The sequence below is a fragment of the Orcinus orca genome, chromosome 6, assembly GCF_937001465.1.
Source record: "Orcinus orca chromosome 6, mOrcOrc1.1, whole genome shotgun sequence".
In the NCBI taxonomy this organism is placed as follows: Eukaryota; Metazoa; Chordata; class Mammalia; order Artiodactyla; family Delphinidae; genus Orcinus; species Orcinus orca.
The window spans coordinates 40,793,921-40,814,445 of record NC_064564.1 but is presented as its reverse complement, the minus strand read 5'-3'; the positions used below and the strand labels follow the sequence as shown (position 1 = coordinate 40,814,445).

The 20,525-nt window shown below is 48.1% G+C and overlaps 1 protein-coding gene across 6 annotated transcripts in view; it reads right to left on the bottom strand.

The window, feature by feature from the left end:
- B4GALT1 (beta-1,4-galactosyltransferase 1) overlaps nucleotides 1-20,135 on the bottom strand; it is a 50,503-nt gene extending 30,368 nt beyond the window's left edge. For 5 of the 6 annotated variants that reach the window (XM_033437769.2, XM_033437770.2, XM_033437772.2 and 2 more), the window contains exon 1: nucleotides 19,507-20,135. In XM_033437769.2, the coding sequence (XP_033293660.1) occupies nucleotides 19,507-19,930 (424 nt within the window). In that variant the 5' untranslated portion in view covers nucleotides 19,931-20,135. The remainder of the gene's footprint in view (nucleotides 1-19,506) is intronic. The other variant, XM_004275080.3, reaches the window with a different exon arrangement.
- Between the last annotated feature and the right edge of the window lie 390 nt (nucleotides 20,136-20,525).

Here is a 20,525-nt window from a genome sequence, read left to right as displayed (position 1 = left end):
AAGCCACATTTTCTCTTTCTCTTGTTTTAATTTATTTATGTTGACCCTTTTTATGGTGTGTATTCTTATAAGTTACCTCAAAAACCTTTGTGAAGTAGGTAAGGGAACAGTCCTTCAAAGTTCAAACTTTGAACTTCAAAGCTTTCCCCAACTCCCTCAGGCCAACTGGTCCCTGCTCCAGATGCCTACAAACACCCTTTACGTACCAACATCACAACCTTCACAAGCACGCATCCAAGTCCCCCCCCAGGGGGCGGGTGCCAGTCTACCTCCCTGCTTCTTCCAGCAGACCCTCGTCTCCTTGAGGGCAGGAGTTGTACACCATTCCTTTTTGTACTTGGGACAGTTTCTGGCAGAACAGGCTGCACAAACGTGTGGTGACCCCACAGCACTTATTCAACTACGAGGTAAGAATGTGAACTAGCAGAGTAGGAAACCATCTTGCCTATGTGATGCTTGAGAATCTAGAGTGCTGTCCTAAGTACACACCTACACCCAAGGCGACCAAGGGCAAGAACACTCTCCTTTCCGGTCTCCAAAGATGGCTTTGGTTTCCAGGTATAGCACCTGATTCATGATCTACAGGCACATCTCCTGCCCTCAATTTTAAATGAGTTTCCTCCAGATTCTAGACCTATAATTTGAGACTGTGTGGCAGTGGACAGCCTAACCTCCTAATGAAAATGTTGCTATTTCCTCACCTAAACCTCACACTGCCAGAGCAAACAGGCATTTCACCAAATACCACTTGTTCCTTGAGAGAATAACCCCAAAGCTCAAAGTCTAATATGGGTCATTAAGATCACCAGAAAAGCCTTGGGTGGTCACTCAGTCCAGGATCCTGTTACCAAGGGTACCAAGGCCTAAACCTAAGGGAGCAAAGTCAAGGTCAGATTCCATCACCTCGAAGGGTCAGGATCCACCTTGAAACAGACCTGTGGATAATCCTGTCAGACCAGGGCTGGAGTGACCTCGAGAATTATATTTCAACCCCAGCATTACACATAAGGGAAACTGAAGGCCAGAGAGACTAACAGCCTTCCTCAAGGACACTCTTGGATTTGCAAAAAAGCCATCCTTATCTTTTCCTTATTAATCCTTTAGGGTTCTGATGTTCATGGATGCATCTACACAGCAGACAACAGATTACAGCTCATGTGCCCCTCCACTCTCCCTCCATTGTGCCCATGGGGATTCTATCTCAGAATCCTAGGGTTCAGAATCCGTGGGGATTCCAGCAAGCCAAGGAGCCTAAAAGTGAACCTGATGTGACATCACTGATCTAAACCCTTCTCAAGTGCATTTCTACACATACATGGTCATGGCTCAGAATTCAAGGGGGCAGTAGAAACAAGGATAGAGCACTGGGAAACCCTGGGAGACCCCAGAACTCGGGGCATAACAGTACACGTCTGTCCTGGGGTGACCCAAGGAGGTTTCCACCAGCAGTGGAACCACAGAGATGCAAGGCCTGAGGTCAAGAAGCAGTGCCCAGGGATCAAGGCTTTTAAAGCCCAGTAAACAGGCTTCCCAGTGTTTGTCCTCTGGGGAAAAACTGTCCCAGGAGGAATTTCTGCTTTGTTTGGTTCCGGCCCAAACGCAGATTTCCTCCTCACCCAGCACTTCTCCTGACTGGCTGCCCTCCCTCCACTGGAATTTGTGAAAACTGCGCCTGCCCACAGTTATCACTACCAGGAAAGGCTCGGGAGGCCAACTTGCCTGGAAATTAGCCCCAGGATGATCGTGCTGTATCTCTCGCCCCTTAGAACTAGAGCACTTCTGGAAAGGATGATTTGAGCTTCTCAGGAAGGGTTAGATGATACAGGCCTGGGCGTTATTTAAAGACCTTCCTCTGCAGGCTGAGGCAGCCTCCCAGTCTCCTCCGGGTCTTGCACTCTCAGCCTGGGGTCAGTCACCAGCAGGTAGGCCCCGGGCCTGCCAGGCCCAGGATGGCCAGAGCCACATTTACCTCCATTCCTTTCCTGATTTTCCCCTCCTCAGGATGCTGCGGGAGAATACTTTGCTCTGCACCTTCTTAGGCCATTTGTTAGAAAAGATGTAGAAATTTGACACACAGTTCTACAGGAACCAAATGCAATTTGCAAGGGAACCAGCATGGTAGGAAAGGTCACAGACCAGGATTCAAATCCCGGCTCCACCTCTGAAAAGCCACAGGCACGTTTCATAACCTCTAAACCTTGTCTGTAATATAGCACAATGCCTAACACACAGTAGGTCTACAACATGTATTTGCTGAGTAAATATATGAATAATACTTGCGTGCGGGCCTTACACTCTAAGAGGCAAAGTCATTCTTAATAGAATTTAATAGAGGCTAAAAGTCATAAGACAGACTGCTGAGGAGAATCAGCAGAGTTAAATTATACCAGCACATTTAAAATGCAGAGGGACTAAGGGTATTAACATAGTTACAGAAAAAGAGTACTGGTGAGAGAATGCACAAAACAATGGGGAAAAGTCTTCTGTTCAAACAAAAGATAGCGTGGGCAAAGCAAACAGAGAGCTGACAGATTGAGAGAAGAGGTCTGCAGTGTCTGAGACCCGCAAGGGATTAGTATCCAGGATGTATAAGGAAACCTTCCATGTCATCAAGAAAAATATGAGTCCCTGTGAAAAAACAGCCAAAGAATTATTACGAATAAACAATTTACCAAAGAAGAATCCCAAAGGCCATCAAGCATATGAAAAGATGCTCCAGCTCATTTGAAATCAGAGAAAACCACGTTAAAACAAGAGCTTACCCAGGGACTTCCCTGGTGGTCCAGTGGTTAAGAATCTGCCTTCCCATGCAGGGAACACAGGTTTGATCCCTGGTCGGGGAACTAAGGTCCCACATGCCGCTGGGCAACTAAGCCCGCGCACTCTAGAGCCCGCGTGCCACAACTAGAGAGAGAGGCCTGCGCACCGCAATGAAAGATCCTGTGTGCTGCAACTAAGACTCAACGCAGTCAAGTAAATTAATTAATTAATTAATTATTTATTTTAAAAAAGAGCTCACCCATTGTATCTACGCGTTTGGCAAAAATTAGGAAGTTGGTTAATGCCAAGTATTTGTAGAGTTGCTCTTGCTCTGCTGGTGGAAACATAAATGGGGGCAGCCATTCTGGACCCATATCTGGCACCCTCGAAGCAGCATAAATACACACATAGGTCCATAAAGGACATGTAGAAGGCCATTCCTTACAGCATTATGTGTGAAGGCAGTGTTGAAGGCAGTGTGGGAGTCTACCATTAATGGAGAGAGAAAATTGGTATGAACACCACAGACACTAGATTACACACAGCAATGTGGATGGACCTTATAATCAAGGGTGAGCATCTGCAGCCCAGCTCTTAGTTTCTAAATACCATTATCTACTAAAAAGAAATAGTGCTCATCGGAGAAGTGGCTGATTCCAGGGCTGGGTCAGAGAATTAACAAGAGGAGCCTGGAACATCTTGATTTGCCTAAAAGAAAGGAAATGCTCAAAGAATGAAGGGATATGCCAAAATGACACAGAAGCCAGCTCGAAGGGGATCTCATTGGCCAAAGCTGGGACAGTCTGAGCATCAAAATAAATAATGTTAGAAAAGGATTATGAACTATTGAATAAAGTAAGAATCCACAACTCTGTACTAATATATGAAAATAGGGAAATAGGAAAACTCTTCCTCACAGTAAAATGCCAACTAATAAATGTAGAAGCAATGATAGATCACCAACCACCATGATAATAATAATTCAGGTAAGAATCATCAATAGGCACTAAAAATCAATGGATGAAAGTATGAGGAATAACAAGGTATTTACATAATCTCAAAGTAAATGCCCATAAGACACACTTTAATTAAAAGGGGTAAAATAGGGCTTCCCTGGTGGCGCAGTGGTTGAGAGTCCGCCTGCCGATGCAGGGGACGCGGGTTTATGTCCCAGTCCGGGGGGATCCCGCATGCCGCAGAGCGGCTGGGACCGTGAGCCATGGCCTCTGAGCCTGCGCGTCCGGAGCCTGTGCTCTGCAACGAGAGAGGCCACAGCAGTGAGAGGCCCGCGTACCACAAAAAAAAAAAAAAAAAAGAAGGGGGGTAAAATAGCAAACTTGATAATGGAGAAACAGCAGGCACCACCATAATGAAATGATCAAAGTTCACATGGCCAGTAAGGAACGAATTAACAGCACGTGCCTCCAGATATTATGTACCGAGAAGAACTCAGCATCGTTCACTGGTATTCTTATTCAAGGCATAACCTGAACCTCATCACAAGGAAACATCAGACAGACTCAGACTGAGGGGCCTTTACAGAACAACTGGCCCACACTCTTCAATATTTTCAGTGTCGTGTAATACAAAGAAGTGTCAGGCATTGTTCCAGATTAAGAGCCGAAAGAGACATGATGACTGAATAAAATGGTGCTCTTCAATTTTCTTTTACTACAAGGACATTCTTGGGACAACTGACAAAATCTTCATAAGGTCTGTAGATGAGATAATAGAAAATTTTCAATGTTGATTTCCTGATTTGATCATTATACTACGGTTATATAAAAAATCCTTGTTTTTAGGAAATACATACTGAATAATTAGGGGTAAAGGGGCATGATTTGGAATATCAAACAGGCGGGATCCAGGGATATCCAGAAACTCTTTGTATAATTCTAGCAACTTTTCTGTAAGTTTGCAGTTATGTCAAATTTTTAAAAATTGAACAAAAAGAAAAAGCAGATCTGGGTTAAAAAAATAGAATCAAAATGAGCTATAAAAAATACCATTTACATAAGTTAAAAATACGTATATACATATACTGTATGATCCATTTATATGGCCTTCTCAAAAAGACAAAACAACAGTAATGATCAGTGGTTAACAGGGGTGAAGGGTGAGAGGAAAATGTGACTACAGGGGGATTTTGGGGGGTGACACAACTATTCTGCATCTGGATTGTGGCGGTAGTTTTATATATATGTATATATACACACATATATATAAATTCATAGAACCAAAAAAGGGCCAATTTTACTGTATGTTAATCTAAAAAATTGAATTTAAATTAAAAATTGCATATATATGAAGCAGTGGCTCCCATTTAGCAAGAGCAAAAACAGATACACATTAAACACTTTAGAATCGCTGCCCATGGTGGGGTTGGGAAATGGAAGGGGGAATGAGGATAAAATAAAACAAGAAAATAAGGCAAGAGAGTCCTTGATGATAATAGGCATGAAATAAAAAGTTGGATGGCTGGATGGAAAGGAAGAAAAGAAGGAAGAAAGTACACAAGGAAATAAATAGAGGAGTGGTGGAGGCTGGAGCTGGATGTGTCCTTCCAGGGGTGTACAAGGGAGAAAGGAACCCTGACCTCTGGATCAGACCAAGGTCCCTGAAGGAGTTCTGCAACACTGTGGGGATGGGTTCATCAGCCTGACAGCCTGACACCATCCAACATTAGAGTACAACTCACCTCCCTGCTGTGACTTCTGACTTAGCAGCTGCCCTGATTATACTATGGCTTCCCTTATAGTGCTGCCAGCAGCCAGAGAATTCTAAGCCACCTGACAGTTCCAATCTTGCAGTAGTGCAGAGATTTAGCATTCCAGCATGTAAATAAGTTTTATAACTGAGTCAGCTGACCCTCTGATCAGTTTTGGAGCCCTGACTGCATTTCTGGATCTGCAATGCTGGTTCCAAGTACATCCTTCTCTCTCCCACTAGACCCAGACCTTGCACTGTGGAAAGCCTGCTGCCCTATAGGCCACCTGGGCAGTCAGCCAGCCATGCACTCCTAGCAATACCTCTCTGGCATCAAGACCTCTTTAAATGCAGCCAGTTCCAATTTCTTCCTCTACGGACTGGAGATAATACTGTGTTCTCTTTACATGGTAAATGAGATAACACATATACATTCCTATCACAGTACTTAGCACTAACAGATGTTCAAGAAGCATTACGTTGTACTAATGGATGTTCAATAAATATTACTCCGCCTTCTCCCCTGATTCCCTAGAACTTCAAAGCCTACATATTATTACAACTCTATAATCACAAGCAGCTAAAATTTCACATTTCTATTCTAAGCCACCAGCGTAAGTGATAGATTTGGAAAAAGAATCTGGGACCTCAAAGGGTCCTGTGGGTATGATACAAGGCTTCTTACAACATATGAGGGTTGAACAGTGATTCTGTTCATCTTTTACTGTCAGGGACAAGTACTAAAATGTTAAAGAACCAGCTTAGAAAAGAATACAGGGCTTTCCTGGTGGCGCAGTGGTTAAGAATCTGCCTGCCAACACAGGGGACACGGGTTCGAGCCCTGGTCCGGGAAGATCCCACATGCCGTGGAGCAACTAAGCCCGTGCGTCATAACTACTGAGCCTGCGCTCTAGAACCCATGGGCCACAACTACTGAAGCCCGCACGCTTAGAGCCTGTGCTCCACAACAAGAGAAGCTACCGCGACGAGAAGCCCACACACCACAATGAAGAGTAGCCCCTGCTCACCGCAACTAGAGAAAGCCCGCGCACAGAAACGAAGACCCAACGCAGCCAAAAATAAATAAATTTTTTTTAAAAAAAGAAAAGAATATAAAAGAAAATTTTTACAATCTTGGGATGATGAAGACCTTCCTAAGTGCAAAACAACCTGAAGTCATAAAGGAAAAGACAGACTTAAATACATAAAACTTTTGTATGATCGAAGATACCAGAGGTAAAATTAAAAGACACGTGACACATGGAGATCATATTTGCAAATGATATATAATAAGGGAGTAATATCCATAGTATTAAAAACTCCTATAAATTTATTTCAAAAAATAATAGAAAAATGGGTAAAAATATTAACAAGTAATTTACAGAAGAAATACGAATGGCCAACTAACACATGAAATTTGCTCAACACCATCAGTAATCAGAGAAACAAACTAAAACAAGATGCCACATTTGACCATCATATTGACAAATGTAAAAAGACTGATAACATCCTGTGTGGGAAACAGGCACCTCTCATACACTGCTGATGAGGCTAAATTGGAGGGCAATTTGACAGTATGTATTAAAATGTTAAAAGTATGTGATCTTTAGATCCCAAATCAATAACCTAACCTTCCACCTTAAAAAGGGTTTTAAGAAAAAGAAAAGCAAACTACACCCAAAGCTAAAGCAAAACAGAAGAAGATAATAAAGATTAGAGCAGAAATTAATGAAATAGAGAACAGAAAAATAATAGAGAAAATCCATGAACCCAAAGTTGGTTCTTTGAAAAGATCAACAAAAATGCCATACTTTTGGCTAGACTGACCAAGAAAAAAAAAAAGAGAGAAGACCAAATTATCAAAGTTGGGAATGAAAGCAGAAATATTCCTAACAACCTTAGAGTAATAAAAAGGATTATAGGGAATACTATGAATAACTGTATGCCAACAAATTCGATGACTTAGATGAAGTAGACAAATTCCTAGGAAGACACAAACTACCAAAACTGACCTAAGAATAAAAAGAAAATCTGAATAGACCTGTAACAAATAAAGAAATTGAATCAGTAATCAAAAAGCTTCCCACAAATAAAAGCCCAGGCCCAGATGGTCTCACTAGTGAATTCTACCAGAAATTTAAAGAAGAATTAATACAACCCTCACAAACTCTCCCCAAAACTGAAGAGGAGGGAACACATCCCTACTTATTCTGTGAGGCTGTGTTACCTTGATACCAAATTCAGACAAAGACATCATGAGAAGGATGAGAAGGAAAACTACAGATTTATTTGCCAATTATACCTCAATAAAGCCGGAAAAAAATCCCTATAGATCAATGTCTCTTATGAATAAGAATTCTCAACAAAAATATTAGGAAACTGAAGCAAGCAGCATAGAAAAAGGATGACACACCACAACCAAGTGGGATTTATCCCAGGGATCCAAGTGTGATGTATACCTGAGAAACACCGTATCAACAGAATGACAAAAACCACATGACCATCTCAACAGACACAGAAAACCATGTGACAAAACACATCAACACCTATGCATGATAAAAAAAACACTCAACAAACTAGGAACAGAAGGGAACTTCCTCACCTGATAAAGAGCATCGGCAAAACTCCCACTGCTAACATCATACTTAAAGACTGAATGTGAAAGACTGAATGTTTTCCCCCTAAGATCAGAAACAAGACAAGGATGTCCTCTCTTACTGCATCTATTCAACAATGTGCTGGAAGGTCTAACCAGGTCAATTAGGCAAGAAAAAGTGTTGCTGTGAGAGTTACTGAAAATAATGCATATGTAGTACTTTTCCCACACTTGGCATGTCAGTAAGTGCTGAGTAAGCATTACCTGTTGTGGGAGTGGTTGGTATGATTATTGCTGGAGCCTAGAACCCAAGATTCACAGCAGCTCCCACTGATTGGGTTTTCAAGCTGACCAATTTACTTGTGACTTGGGGCCTAGAAACTGGAATTGCTGGAAGGGTCAGCTGGGTGTGGATTTGTCCAGTAACTGACTCAATCCTGGCTCAGGGTGTACTGACAGTCACCCAGCTCTACACGGCTGGCCCACCTGCGGCCAAGACATTAAGCTGTATTAGGCAGGAGTACAAGGCTACATCAGAATTCCCAGGCAGGAAGAGACTCCGGAGAATATCCAGGCCAACCCCCTCATCTCGTTTTATAGATGCGCAAAGTGAGGCCCAGTGAGAGAACGTGACTTCTTTCAGATCACTCAGTAGGTTGATGTCAAAACTGAACTTCAGGGCTTGGCATCCTGGCTTCCATCACCAGCCCCTGGGTAGAGTAAAGACAGGTGATCTACAGGCCTGTGTCTTAGGTTTTCTAACAACACTGGTATAGGCCACTGGGCAGCCCAGCCTAAGCCCACCTATGTCCAGCCCTCATTTTTTTTTTTTTTAACACAGCCCTTTTCTTACCCCCTGAGACTCCATCAAATATCCAATGCTCCCTCCAGCTCCTCTCCCCGACCACTCAGATTACATATAATCTGTGATGGCCTCTCCCCAGGACGCTGACGAACAATGGCCACATGGAGAAGGGAAGGCTCTGGACGACCACAGAATCCTGGCATGCCTAAGACACAGCAACCTGCACTCCAAGTTCCCAGTGTTGTGGATTCAACAAGATGGAGGCTTCTCCTTGTGGCCTGGGGTCTGCTCAGATAAGCCAGGCCAATATCTCTACCAAACTATGGCTCCAGGCTAAATCCTGTCCCTAAACTGTGGTTACAGTCTCAGACCTCTTCCTCCTCCTCTTCACTGCCCCAGGGCAGCGGGGGAAAAAACTTCATTTGAAAAAACTTTTACCCTGCAGTCTACTGTATTGAATGTATACCTTTGCTGCCCAAGGGGATGCATTGATCAAAAGACAAAGTACTGCCATTACCAAGTAACTCATTTCGTCTAATCCTCTTATCAAACCTCTGAGGTAGGAATTATCTCTCCACTTTACACAGGAAGGAATTCTTGCCCTGGGTCCCCCAGGAACAAGATGCTCCTTGACAGCAGCTCTGGCCTAGTTCCAAATGGACCCCTGAGAGTACCCTGTTAAGTCACAGCTGATTGCTGAGGAATGCAGCAGAAGAGAGGACACGTGGAGGGGCTACAAGATGAATGGAGCAGCTGTCACAGGTTGAATGCACTCCGTCTACTGAGTCTGTAAACCTTTGGTCACTGAAATCACTAGCTCTAAAGCCATTCCTACATTTATGCAAGTAGCAGGCTCCTGTGTGTCTACAAAAGAGGCATGTGCATGGGGGGTGGCTACAGGGACAGAAACGGCAATTCATGTTTGCAGACCTTGGGCTACTGATCAACTTATTTATACCCAATATAATTTAAAGGCCTTTCTTCATTTGGGCCCCATGTCTGGATCCCATAAACCAGGGCTGTCAGATCAGAGTTCGTCCGCATGGGGTAAATGGTCAGGTGCCCAGGCTAACCCATTAGAGTCAAACATGGGTTCTGCATGCAGTGTTTCCAGCAACCAACCTGCAAAGTTTTAGATCAACAACATTTTAAAGCCAGGCTTTTAAAGCTAGGATCTGTCCACAATCTACAGGTTTGACTCCACAAATTAAGGAAGAAGGAGAGGTCCTTATGCTGTGTAAATCAACATTTTGGGCAAAGGTGTGTGTGTGAAGTGTAGAAAGAGCCACCAGTAAGGCACTTTTGTGGATACCCAGTAACCTCAGCAGGAACTGCCCAGAAGCAATGGCTTGTAGGAAAAGCCTCATGTCCAGAGCAGGTGCAGTGTCCTACACAGGGAACTTCACACATGCTCACACACAGAGAGCTGAGAGTATAAGGGTGAAACTCCAGATACATCTGACTGTCTCTTGGAATCTACACTCTTTAAAAGCCCATATCCCTGGCCCTGGAATTTACAGTTTAGGGCCTGTGGATTATTCTAGCCCTCCAGGAAAGCAAAGTGGCAGTGTGAACCAGTGTCCTAAAGATGACCATATCCTCTGGCCTGGAAATTCCCCTCTAGGAATTTATCCCCAGGAAATAATTCAACTGAAGCAAGGAGCTACATGCAGCAAAGATGTTCAAGATGATCTGTGACGGTGAAACGTGACGTTGAGCGCTAAGGGAATAGCCATAAGGATTTTAGACAGCAGCTACTAAAGATAATTCTGATAATTATAAGCAACATAACAGTTTATAAGATAATGTTGAACAAATATAGCAGAAGGCAAAATAGCTCACACTATGGTTGCAACAGTGTAAAACATGTATGCATTTGGAAAGTAATGGCAAGTTTTGTTACAGTGATAGATGCATGTTTTGTTACAATGGTAGGGAGTAAAATGATACATTTTTAAACATTTAATGTGGTGACATTGCATTTTCAATGGAAGAAGAAGAAATCCTACAAAGCAAATGCCAAAATCTTCACAAATAAGAACTATTAGTACTACCAATAAAAGACAACATATATTTGGAGCTTATTCTGTGTTAGGCACTGTTTCAGGCCCTTTTGTGCCTATTAACTTCACAACATCTATGAGGTACTTTTATTATCCTCATTTTACAGGTGAGAGCAGTGAGGCACGGGGAGGATAACAGCTTTCCCAAATCACACAGCTAGTCAGCATGATAGAAAGAAACACTACCCACGCCATTTCAAAGGTCACCCACCTAAAAATCTTTATGCCTGCTTAAACAGAGACGACAAAATCTTCAGCAGAAGCCTCACCACGAGACCCCTGAAATGGGTAGTGGGTAACAAGCCTCACAGGAACTCTCAGAGGGCTTTAACGTTACAGATATGACCAGGATTTCCCTCCACCCCAGCCTAGACTCCAGGAGGAACAAGAGGAAGGGCACTAAAGACCAACAGGTTTAGCATGACTCAAACTTCAGAGAGGGGAGAAGGGACCAAGGCAGTCGGGGTTTGCCCTAAATGATATAATGAGCTAGAACCAGAATTCAGAATCCTCGCTCCAGAGGCCCTCAAAGCTCGCCCCCATGCTCTGCAGACCACAAGCACCTCCTTCTGACCTCTTCCCTTCTCCTTCCTCCCTTTGGTCCCTCAGTCTAGCTATCCTCAGCCTTCCCTCGTCCAGCACAGTCCCAGCTACACCATCTCTCTCTTTTATCATCTTTCCTTCACGCCGCCTCTACTTCCTGTCCTCTCCTGCCCTGCCGGCAACTGCATGCAACAGCTGGGACTTCAGTTATGGCAGTCTCCCCATGTAACAGCAACTAGAGGAAATGACAGGCAGTAGACCCCTGCCCCTCCCAACCAGGGAGACTGTTCAAACATGCTGAGAGACAGGGATGCTAAAAATCAGTGCTTGGAAGAAAGGCCCTTCATTTTGACTCTGGCCCTGACCCAGACCACCCATCCAGCTCCCTGTACCTCCTTAGTGCCCTGGGAACACCCACGCTTCGTCCTCTCTTTGCCAGGATCTGCCCACCGCTGAGGGGCTCCCCGAGAGTGGGCGCCAGCCCTTGGTCATGTCTGTCTCCTATGCTTCATATAGCGTAGTTACCAAGAAAAGTTTGCTGAATGAGCAAATGAGTCCCCATTCATCCTCTTCCTCAGGGGCGAGTGCCCTTCTGACTTTGGAGGGAAGATTCAAGTCTACCCATTCTCAGCCAGGGGGGCACCCTGCCCAGGCTGCCTGAAGCAATCATCTGAATGACAGGAGCTACCTAACACCTCCATGCCAAGTGTCTGAGTTCCTATATTGCAAATACCAGTTTCCCTAGGTCCACCCTAACTGGGAGTCCTTTCCTGTTTTTTCAAGCTGGTGGTGTCCTGAAACACAACGACAGCCCTGCAGTTCAGTTTCAGGAACGTCAAAGGCAAAAGGACATTATGCAAAACAGGAAGAAACTTTTAAAGAAATGTTTAAAGGCATTGTCAGAATGCAACCTGTCATGAGGCCAGGTAGTTACTGAAACCCCTGCCAGGGCCCCTCCCCAGGACCTGGAGACCCACGTGGTGAGGCAGGAAGGAGCCTGACCTCACACCCTACTCGTCACGCTGGTCTGACATACCCTGCCCCTTCCCACAGTGCAGCCTCCCCCTTGACCCACAGCCTCTGGGCCAGTGACCCTCGGCAGAGTCCCAAATCCAAAGTGCCCCTCAGAAGAGGTGAATTTAGCTCCAGTGAGGACAAAGTGGCATAACTTCAAAACAGGCGTCTTGTGAAGAGCCTGAGTGCCAGCTCTGCTGGTCTCTGAGGCTTCTCCTGAAAGGAATTCCCAGAAACCTACAGGTTCTCACCTCCTGGCCCTTCTCCAGATCTCCGGACCCTCTGGAGGTAGGAGAACTGTGCTGTATGTTTCAGAACCTGGTTTGCTAGCTTGTTCCCACACCTCCTGTGGACATGGTCACATCTCAGTCACATCACCAGCACTGGGTTAGCACTGGTGCTCACCCAGCACCATGGCCCCAGGGCCATGCACATAAGCCCGGCCCAGGGACTTGGCTGCTAAGGAGACAAACGGAGCAATTCCTGAGGAAGCTGACTCCTAGGGCATCACCCCCGCTGCACAGTCCGTCCTGCAGCCTGGCCCTCTGCCCCTGCCCCAATCGCTTCCTGCACCTAGTTGTTTTTTTTTTGTTGTTTTTTTTTTTTTGGCAGTACGCAGGCCTCTCACCGTCGCGGCCTCTCCCGTTGCAGAGCACAGGCTCCGGACGCACAGGCTCAGCGGCCATGGCTCAGCGGCCCAGACGCCCCGCGGCACGCGGGATCCCCCCAGACCGGGGCACGAACCCGCGCCCCCCGCGTTGGCAGGCGGACTCCCAACCACTGTGCCACCAGGGAAACCACTGCACCACCAGGGAAGCCCCTGCACCTAGTTTTTAATCAGAATTCTAGACACATCTTTTATTCAGCAATAAATGATGTTCATCTGCCACCACTAAGCAAACCTGAAATTTTCAATAAGTCTATCCTTTAGTAAGACTGGTTTAAAAACCAAGCCCTTCTCAAAAAGCATTCATCCCTTTTCTTCCTTTTTAAAAAACTCTACTACGGAAACAATCCAACAAGTACCTAAAGCTTTAGGCATGAGCCTCACTGGACCACTAACAAGAAAACAAAAACTATCTGTATGTGTTCGGCAACAGCTGAATAATAAAAGTTATACCCTTTGTTGTTTTTAAAGGTGTAGGACCAAGCCTGTGACAGAATCTTAAGGGAAAAATCCTGGACACCAGGCTATCTATATCTATATCTAACTATACCAATCTAACTATCCATTTATAAAGATATCAACTAAATTCTGAAACATGTACAAGAAAAAAGACTAGCAGGAAATTTGCCAACATGCGTCCTCTAGGTGATAGGAATATAGATGTGCTTTTCAACCTCTTTTAACTTCTCAAACGGTTTTCAATGAGCCTGCATTACTTTTTACAAAAACGAGGAAGAGATTACCCACTCCTTAAAAAAACAGGCAAAAGCAAAGACCCACAACCCTGGTCTCCCTGGCATCCCAGGGAGACAAATCCTCCTCCTCTCTCTCAGGGCTTTGTGAGGGGCTTGGAGAGGCGGCAGGGGGAAAGAGAAGCAGCTACATTACACACCCAGACCAGACATTAAAATCACTGCCCAAGAATTCAGCAACAGCCAATAATACAGCCCCTGGCCTTCATTTGTGCAAGGAAGGGGCGGGCTGAGCCAGGCTGAAAAGTAGAACCTGAAACACTGAGAGTGTGACTCAGCCCTTCTGCCTCCTAAGGACGAATCCCCTTAGGCCACGTTCTCCCAGAACCAGCTCCCCGCCAGACCCTGTCCCCTACCCGCCAAGCCACCACAACCTTCCAACCTGGAGGTCTCTGACCTTTAGAAAAGTATCCAAGATCTCTCCCCCAAGCCGGCGACCTGCGTAGGCCCAGGTAAACACAGAGGGCCTCATAACTGAGGCTTTTGCAATCACAGCCACAGTCTGGCTCTCAGGATCCCTCGCCAAGTTAAGGGACAGGAGGGACCCTGTGGAGATCACCGAATCCAATCTCATGCCTTGCTAACTCCCCAGGAGTCAGGGTCTGTCTTACAGTGACCTCATCACCTGGGCCACATGGGCAGTACCAGAGGCAAAGGTAAAATGGCCACAGCGGAGGCCCTCAAGGGAGTTAGACTATCTGTCCTAAAACAACTGGACTGCTGCTTAACCAGGTAAGAATAACTGGAATTTCCAGGTGGACACGGATTCAAGCAGAATTTCAGTCTCTGCTTCTTATCAAGTACAGGCAAGGAACACTGAGGAGGGAATAAGGCATAGGAGGCACTGGGTTAACGGTCAGTGAAGAAATCACCAGGTTTGGCTTGGCCCCAGGATGCCTGGGCCCCTTTCACACACATCCAGAGCCCAGCTGAGCCCGAAGGGTATGAGCCTCCTGGCCCTGCCCCCAAAGTCTGAAAGGTCCCCAGGGTGGAATCCACGGAAGGGCTGGGACTACCTGGGCATTAACTGTCCCGTCTTTCCCAAACCATAAATTAGTCTAGCCCCAGCCTGGAAACCCCTACTCTGCTGCTATCCAAAGACCGTAATACCCAACCATATGGCTGCTGATGTATCATTATAGTCATTATAAAGCAGCAAGTTAAAGATTACCCCCAGAGCTAATGCACGGCTTCAGAAATTAGAGGAACATTTTCACACAATCAGATAAAACCGGAACTGGAGAACTTTAATACCAACTCTGGGTTTCTGAATAAGGGAAAGAAAGAAGGAAGAAAGGAAGGGAAGGGGATGGCTAGGGAGGCAGAGACTAAACATACACACACACACACACTCTGGCTTCCCTAAATGACATCGGCATGGTTTAATTATGCCTCCTCTGCCTAAACTGTGAGTTCCAAAAGAGAAGGCATTTTGTCATCTCCTTCTCTGTAGCTCTAGCGCCCAGACTAGGACAGGCATATTGTTGAATCCAGGAAAGCTGTCACCTTATCAGACCTCTCAGATGGACCCACAGACACACCTAGCAGGGATCTTCCCAAACTCAGTGCCACATTAGGCCACCCTGAGCCTCTGCACTAAGTGTCTACTGGGCAATAACTTTAAGGAAAAGCATTAGACTGGGAAGCAGGAGACCTGGTTTTTCCAGCCCCAGCTGGCTACTGCCTGGCCGTATGGCCTGAGGCAAGACCCTTCCCCTCTAGCACAATGTGGGATGGGGAACTGCAGAGACCCATCCTGGGATGCTGCGGTTCCAAGATGCTGCAGTTTGAGTCCAATCTCACATGTGGCTCTTGCAACCTGTAACCCAAGGAACTTGCACCTGGTTCATCAGGTGGAGGCCCCCGTGCTTGCTCAGAGTCTGGGACAAATTACAACAGGCAGGAGACACTTCTGCGACCATCAGGCTGAGTGGAAAAAAGTGAGCCAAATAGTCATGGAGGGTATTTCTCCACCTCAGACTGTTAGACAAGAAGGCATGTCAGTGTGTAGGTCAAGAAATTATCTTCCCCAGGAAAAGCAACAGGACAAAACTGGTTTAAAAAACTAGTTACCTAACGTCCCAAAGCTTAAAGATCTGGACACAGGGGAGGCTCCTGGTGCCTCCCCAACCCCCAGGATGAGGCTCCACCGCAAGCCAGAAGGTGATGAGGCTCTAGGACTCATCCCAAAGAAGAGAGAGAGCCCCTTCCGGAGCTGAGGCCAAGACAGATGTCCTCAAAGTACACTATGTCCCAGGCAGCGTGCTTGTGTCCACATGTGTGCATATGGGGGAAGGGGGAGAAGCGGGAACAGTGTGCTGGTGGAGAAACACCTGACAGCCGAGAGCCCGGCAGACACCCAGCAAGTGCTCTGTCTTGCCAAGGGTACAAACCATGGCAGAGGCTCGGCTGACACCCCCCATGAAACCTGGGGAAAACGGCTCACGGATAAGTGCTCTCCCAGGGCCCTGGCTACCTGTGGCTGTTTGCTGGCCCAGGTGCCCATGACTCTCTAGTGCCCGTGACTCTCTGGTGTCCACCTCTAGATCAGAGTCCTTTTCTGAACAAAGGAAGAGGCTCTCTTCAAAGCATAGCTGGGCAAGAGCGGCCTCAGGTTTAGGCAGTCTTATACTCACCACCACCCGCCTCCCACCCATAGACTGTACCAACTGTCCAGGTCAGCCCAGCCTCCCCTAACCAGTCCTACCTGAGGTACTGACCCCGCCCCGCCCCCAGCCAGCCCCTCTCTGGGCGGGCAGCGCCAGTGCTAGTCAAGTCACGTGGAGCTGCCGCCAAATCTAAGCACAGATAAACATTCATTCCGGGAAAAGTAACTCAACGCAAGGCTGCTGCTCCTCCCAGGCTGACTACATCTCAGGCAAACACCCAGGCTGCCAGAAAGGGAGCCTCACTGCCATGGTCAGTGAGATGCCGCACAGCCCAAGGGCCAAGACAACAGCGCCTACAGGCCTGGACTCCCCGGGAGAACTCCCTGGGGAACTTGCAGGAATCCTCAGGAAAGACCCATCTTTCCCCTGCAGCCCTCACTCCTGAAAGCCTCACAGCAGCCCAGCAGGTGTCCCGGGGCAGAGCCTACTATGGCTTCAAACACTGCAACCTGCCCTAATGCACAGTATAGACACAGGCAGGATTCAAACCCAAGTCTATCTGAAGTCTATCCTGAGGCTCTAACAACCCAGGACAGATCCAACAGTGACCCGTCGGCAGCCCAGTCTGGTGCCTGGCTCCTGCAGGGAAGGGCATGCCCGTTACCCACCACCTACCAGCCCGGAGGGATCACAGCATCTGGCATAGACCCTTGGACACCAGAAAGTACAGCCCAGTTGTGGAAAGGAACTGCAAGTAGTGAAAAAGCCACAGCTTTAAACCCCACGGATGCTTTCTCCCACCAACCTCGAAACCAACACGTAATGGCTTTGGCTGACACCTGCCCAGCTGAACAGATGGGCTTGACTCCCCCAGCCCACACACTCCCCGGGAGACTTTCAGCTTTCTCAAGGCTCTCTTCTACCCAGGAGCCTCCACTTAGAGAGCACCCAAACCTCAAACCCAAGGGCTCAATAAAAGTGAAGAAAAACACTCCACCCTCACCTTCCGGGGCTACCTCCGCAGCAGCTGAAACGTCACGGTCCCATGCATGTCACACAAAAGCGGACAAGCTACAGAAAGCCTAGGGCCTCTCCCCTTACCCTCCAAAACTGTATCTCTCAGGAAGTCTGTTCGTGCCACCAGTTCAGAGTCAACGCAGAAACAGCAGTAACTCGTCACCCAGTCACTGGGCAACACCAAGGTGGGTCACCACTGCCTCTCATGATTCATTGAGAAGATCCTACACCTCAAACACCAATCTAATGAACTTTGAGGTACTTTCCTTTAACTTGCTAATTAATTTCTCTTTCCTTCTACATAATATCCAGGCAACAATTAAAAACAAAAGATCAAAATCTGGCCTCTCTGGGGTCTGAGAACTCACCAACCCTCTTCCTCCTTCTCTGCTGTTCACAGCCATCTCCAGAGTCTGAGAAAAATGAAACTTCAAGTCCCAGGTCCTATTTGCCATGTACTTAACATACACAATCTCATTTAGTCCTGAAAATAACTCTGTGAGTTAAGCATGGACAACCCCATTTTACACAAGAGAAAGAGACTCTGAGGAACTCAGAGTCTGAGTTCTAACATGCCTGAGGTCAGACACTTAGCAGTATGGCAAAGATTCCATTTCATTTTACAGGACCAGTCTGCTTCCCAGACTAACCATCAAGTCCAAAAGAATTCAAGTTTCTGCTTTAAAAAAAAAAAAAGTCCCCTTTATTACCACAATTCATGTCTGACCAGTTCCAGGAGCATCCTCCCAAACTTGATATGAAAATGTTGAAGTAATTATTGGAGAAATTGAGCAAGAGTGGGTAGGAGGCCTGCTCTGTCTGGGCTCTGTGAAAAAGTGACAGAGTTCCCACTGGCAGGATGCCTGCTCTCCTGCCAGGGCCCCTCACTCAGAACAACATTCTCTACACCCTGGCATTGAAACTGAGCAGCCACCTGTCTGGTAACCTTGGGAGCAACCTGTGGCTGCCTTGGGCCTGACTGCCTGTGGATTACAGGTCAAGGGGAGGTCCCGGTGGGCATGGGCTCAGCCTCCTCGTGACATAAGGAATGCAAACCCACCGACCCAAGCTCTCTGCTTGTGCTGAAACAGAGGCTGGAGTTCCGGTTCAAAACATCTGGGCAAGATACCTGAGACTCCAGGCTGCTGCTATCAGGAAGGGACAACTTGGTGCTAACTGATTATATTTTAGCCCTCCAGCCCCCAGGGTACACACATTATACTGGTACAAATACCCTCGGCCCCTGGGAGGGCCCTACTCTTGGGAAGCTACAAGGGCAGGAAGCAGGGTAGGAGGGCCCCAGGGCAGGGATCTAAGCAGAGGAGGAACTGAACACAATAGTGACAATTTACTGAGGGGTTACCCTCATCCTTGTAAATGCTTGTTTACACTGTTTGGTCTAATCTTCCAAAACACCCCCCTCAAACAGGTACCACTTATTATTCCCATTTAATAGATAAAAAACCAGAGGTTTAGGGACAAGTCACTTGCCCAAAAGCTTAGGAAAAGGGTTAACCCACACTCAGGAGACAGTGGTTCTATGTGAAGACAGGAGATGTGACCTGGGAGGTCTGCTCCCTTCCCTCCTGGAGGCCTCATCATCAGCGTTCCAAACTAGAGAGAGCGGGTTACTCTGAGCTGCCTCGTAGTCCCTACCAGAGTTAGCAGAGCGAAGGCTGCTCCGAGTTCTAAGCAGACTCAAACTCCCAAAACTTCTTGAGGCTTGGGCCAGAGCAGGGAAGTCTCCAAGGCCTTCTCTGGTTCTGGGATCGGGGGTGGGTGGGTGGCGGTGGCTACGGCTTACTTAAACCGTCCCCGACCCAGTCTCCAGCATGAATCCGAAGGGACTCACCTCCCAACCTCTCACCCCCATCCAGCCCGGAACCTGTTTGGGATTAGGGGCTCTGATCCGGAATAGGGAGACTGACTGGCTGTCGAGGAAGAGGGCATGGGCGAACGCGCATGGTACCTTACCGAGCAGCGGGGACTCCTCAGGGCATGCGGGCAGCGACAGTGCTGTGGCGGGGGGCACTGGGGCCGAAGTCAAGTTGCTCCCGAGGCCGGGGCCGGGGCCGGGGCGAGAGTCCGCGTCGGGGTTGGAGGCGCCACCCAAGCGCGGCTTGGAAGAGGTGCGCGAAGGCAGTGGCGGTGCGGCCCCTCGGGGCTGGAGCTCCCCCGAGGGCTGCCCGATGGCGGCGGCGCCGTTAGAGCTGCCCTGCAGCGGTGTGGGGACTCCGACCAGCTGAGGCAAGCGGCTCAGGTCGCGGCCGACCAGGTAGTAGACGAGGGTGACGCCAAGATGCAGCGCGCAGACAGCCACGAGCAGGCGGCAGGCCCGTTGCAGGGACGCGCCCGGCATCGCGGCGCTGCCGCCCAAGAGCGGCTCCCGAAACCTCATCTTCCCGCCGCCGCTTTAAGAGGGGGGGTGGGCTACCGCGGGGAGGGCGGCCCGCCCGCGGGCCTCCGGCCAGACACTGCCACAAGACTGCGACTGGGGGAGGGATCGGGGGAGGGGGCGAGGGAGCGGCGCCGGCGGGCAGGCGGCGGAACTCAGACTCTGGCCGACTCAGCAGCCCAGCAAGCAAAGTGCAGACTAGGGGCTGGCGCGGACGGGGGCGGGGCCGAGGCCGAGGCCGCCGGCGGAGCGGGGGCAGGGCCGCCCGTAGGAGCCGCGTTTTCGGGACAGGAGCTGGGGGCGGGGCCGGTGTGGGGCGGGGCCGAGTGCGGGGCGGGGCCTGTGCAGGGTGGGCCGCAGGGGCGGAGCCATTCGGGGCGACAGTTGGCAGCCCGCAGCCTTGGAGCTGAGATCTCAGGTCCTCACGCCGCCCTCCTCCGCAGCCTGCCCCATGGGGCTTCGGTCCCTACTAAGCCACGCTTCCTCCTCCTCCTCCTCTTCCTCCGAGCTGACCCCGAGAGAAGCCGCCACTTCCTGCGGTGCTGAAGGGCTGGGTTATGCGCCTGGGCCTGCAGCGCGGCGTCAGAGAGGAGGGAGG